Source organism: Chaetura pelagica, unplaced genomic scaffold (genome assembly GCF_000747805.2).
Source record: "Chaetura pelagica isolate M959 unplaced genomic scaffold, ChaPel_1.0 scaffold29, whole genome shotgun sequence".
In the NCBI taxonomy this organism is placed as follows: domain Eukaryota; kingdom Metazoa; phylum Chordata; class Aves; order Apodiformes; family Apodidae; genus Chaetura; species Chaetura pelagica.
This window is the reverse complement of record NW_009970720.1, coordinates 5,270,603-5,270,882: the sequence shown is the minus strand read 5'-3', so window position 1 is coordinate 5,270,882 and position 280 is coordinate 5,270,603. Positions and strand designations below refer to the sequence as shown.

The window sequence follows — 280 nt, the reverse complement described above, 5'->3', positions numbered from 1 at the left end:
CCGGCGCCGCCCACCCCCCCCCCCCCCCGCCCCTCCAGCAACACCCTCCTCACCAGGGCGGCGGCGGCGGGGGGGGCGCGGCGCTGCCCAAAGTGAAGACCCCCGCTGGCCACGTCTACGAGTACATCCCGCACCCCCTGGGCCACATGTGCAAAAACCCCATCTACCGCTCCCGGGAGGGCAACGCGGGCGAGGATTACAAAGACCTCCACGAGCTCAAGGTCACCTACAGCAGCCACCCCCTGCAGCCCGGGGGGGGTGCACCGCAACCCCCGCCGGC

At 73.2% G+C, this 280-nt stretch overlaps 1 protein-coding gene across 1 annotated transcript in view; it reads left to right on the top strand.

Moving 5' to 3' along the window:
* SLITRK5 (SLIT and NTRK-like family, member 5) overlaps nt 1-280 on the top strand; it is a 3,704-nt gene that overhangs the window by 3,010 nt on the left and 414 nt on the right. Inside the window, exon 2 of the mRNA XM_010006361.1 lies at nt 68-247. Within this exon, the coding sequence (XP_010004663.1) occupies nt 68-247 (180 nt within the window). The remainder of the gene's footprint in view (nt 1-67; nt 248-280) is intronic.